The sequence below is a fragment of the Gymnoscopelus microlampas genome (assembly GCF_963454915.1).
Source record: "Gymnoscopelus microlampas genome assembly, chromosome: 8".
NCBI lineage: Eukaryota > Metazoa > Chordata > Actinopteri > Myctophiformes > Myctophidae > Gymnoscopelus > Gymnoscopelus microlampas.
Window position 1 is genome coordinate 1339282 of NC_139945.1, and position 2500 is coordinate 1341781.

Sequence of the window (2500 nt, forward strand, 5' to 3'; positions counted from 1 at the left end):
CAGCACATCTAGCCCCACCCTCTTTTCATACATCTAAAAGCATAGGGTGACAGTTAACGGTGCTGTAAGGGATATATGTGTGTGTTAGGAAACGTTAAATATTGTGATAGTAATCATTACTATAGAGTGTTTGTTCAGTAACAGTGTTATATATATATATATATATATACAGTATATATATTTAAAGAGCCAATGTAGTGGACCGGCTAAGTGCTATGGCCCACTAAGGTGGTGGCCATCTTGAAAAACGGCCGCCATCTTGAAATTTCAAATAGCTTCGGGTGACTTATTGTCAAGGGACCCACAGAGAGTGCTCATGCTTGTATCACCAAATAAACCATTACATGACTTAACTGCTCCACTAAGGTGTCGGCCATCTTGAAAAAAATGGCCGCCATCTTGAAATTTCAAATGCCTCGGACAATTGTCTTGTCATGGAGACTGCTCAAGCCAATGTTGTATCATAAATATAAAGATGGTAGCACTTATTGCTCCACTAACGGGGGCCAATGTGTGGTAGAGAGCAGAAAGGTGTAAGGGAAGGAGGGGGGGGGGGGGGGGGGTCTCTAAACTTACGCTGGGTGTGTTGAGGGGCTGCAGGCGAGCTGCCAGGGAGTCCAGGGAGGCTGGGGGCCCGTGGTGGTGGTGGTGGTGGGCGTGGTGGTGGGCGTGGAGGTGGGCGTGGTGGGCTTTGGGGCCGGGGGAGGGGGCCGCGCCCGGCTCGTACATGGAGAAGGCCTGGCGTTGGCGCCCCGGGTGGGGCTGCAGCAACGGCGCGGTAGGGGGGTCCCCGGCGCCCCCGCCCGTCCCGGGGGTCCCCACACCTCCCATCACCCGTCCTCCCCCATCTCCTCCTCCTCCCATTCCTCCCCTCATCCCACCTCCTCCCCCCGCCGGCCCCCCAGCCTGGTGGCCCCCCCGCAGTGCTCCGTTCTCCTGCTGCATCCGTGTGATCTACAGGGAGGGAGGGGGGGGGAGCAGGGAGAGCAATGGAGGGAGAGAGGAGAGGAGGGGAGGGAGGATGAACATGGGGGAGGGAGGGAGGGAGGGAGGGAGGTGTCACCTGAATGGTTGAAAACAAGCGTCCACATTCACATGTACAGTTATGGGGGGAGGGGTCTTCATTCACATGTATTATTGGTATGGGGGGAAGGGGGGAGGAGTCACCCTGTATAGAGCATAGCAGTGGCCATTTTCTGGTTCCACTCAAAAATAGTCCATGCATTTTTCCCATAGAGATTTCCAAAAAATATTTATATCAATTATTTTAAGCCTCTAGAATCAAAGCCATGCAGGATCCTGGTGAATCATGACCATACAACATTTGATTCTGTGAGGGGAAAAAATGAATATTTAATTATATGATATACTAACAAATACCCTTTGTTTTGCCATTACAAAAAGAATAATCACAGAATCAAAGGTTTTATGGTCATGATTCATCAGGATCCTGGATGACTTGATTCTAGGCTTAAAATAATTGATATAAATATTTTTGGGAAAAAAATGGGAAAAAATGCATTAACTATTTTGGAGTGGAACCACTGCTATGCCCTAATGTTATTGGTATGGGGGGAGGGGTTACCTTGTATTGTTAATAGTATGAGAGGGAGGGGTTAAACCTTATATTGTTATTGGTATGGGGGGGCTTCAGACGTCATCCTGAAGCTACAGAGGAGGGGGGGGGGGCTAGTGGGAGGGGCTAAAGCTTGTTGTGGGCGAGTGTAACTGTGGCTTTAAGTGCAGCAGCAGAGATGAAAGTTCGTCTATGAGGTTACATGCCGTAGTTAGGGGCGTATAGAGGTCAAGGGTCAAGGCTACGGCCACGCCCCCTAGTCTGCTATGGAGAGAAAGGGTGGAGGAGGGGCTGGGTTGATGAGCAAGGCACCGTCGCCCTGAAGCACTGAAGCATCAATGGGACTGGAGTTTGAAGATCAGAGGATCAGTACCTGTCCAACCACTTCTCTAAAGCGTTGGTTCTCAAAGTGGGGTCTGGGGACCCCCAGGGGTCCTTGAGGGAGTTCCAGGGGGTCACCAGCTAAATGATAGATTAGGCACCAAATGGACCCTTACAGGTATGTAACTCTGAGTGTACAAATGGAACCAAATGGACCCTAACGGGTCCATTTGGTTCCATTTGTACACTCTCAGAGTTACATTGACATAGATTTTACAATATACATTGCGATCCAAGAGATATTATTGTCATTAAATGGGGGTCCGTAGCCCTAATGCATGTTAAACTCGGGGTCCTTGAAATTAAAATGGCTGAGAATCACTGCTAGAGCCGTAAAAATCATCTCTTATGGGGGTCCCTGGCATATGTTTTCAAATGGGGGTCCGCGGGGTAATAAGTGTCAGTTTGGGGGTCCTTGACATGAAAAGGTTTGAGAACCACTGATCTAAAGTGAACACTAGAGGGAGCATGTTCCTCATTCTACTGCTGAGGACACCATAATGAGGAATAAATGTCCTGTTCATCAACAGGGTCTGATTTATG

At 49.1% G+C, this 2500-nt stretch overlaps 1 protein-coding gene across 1 annotated transcript in view; it reads right to left on the bottom strand.

The window, feature by feature from the left end:
- git1 (G protein-coupled receptor kinase interacting ArfGAP 1) overlaps window positions 1-2500 on the bottom strand; it is a 63496-nt gene that overhangs the window by 15399 nt on the left and 45597 nt on the right. Inside the window, 1 exon segment of the mRNA XM_084064032.1 lies at window positions 577-954. Coding sequence (XP_083920158.1) covers window positions 577-954 — 378 coding nt within the window.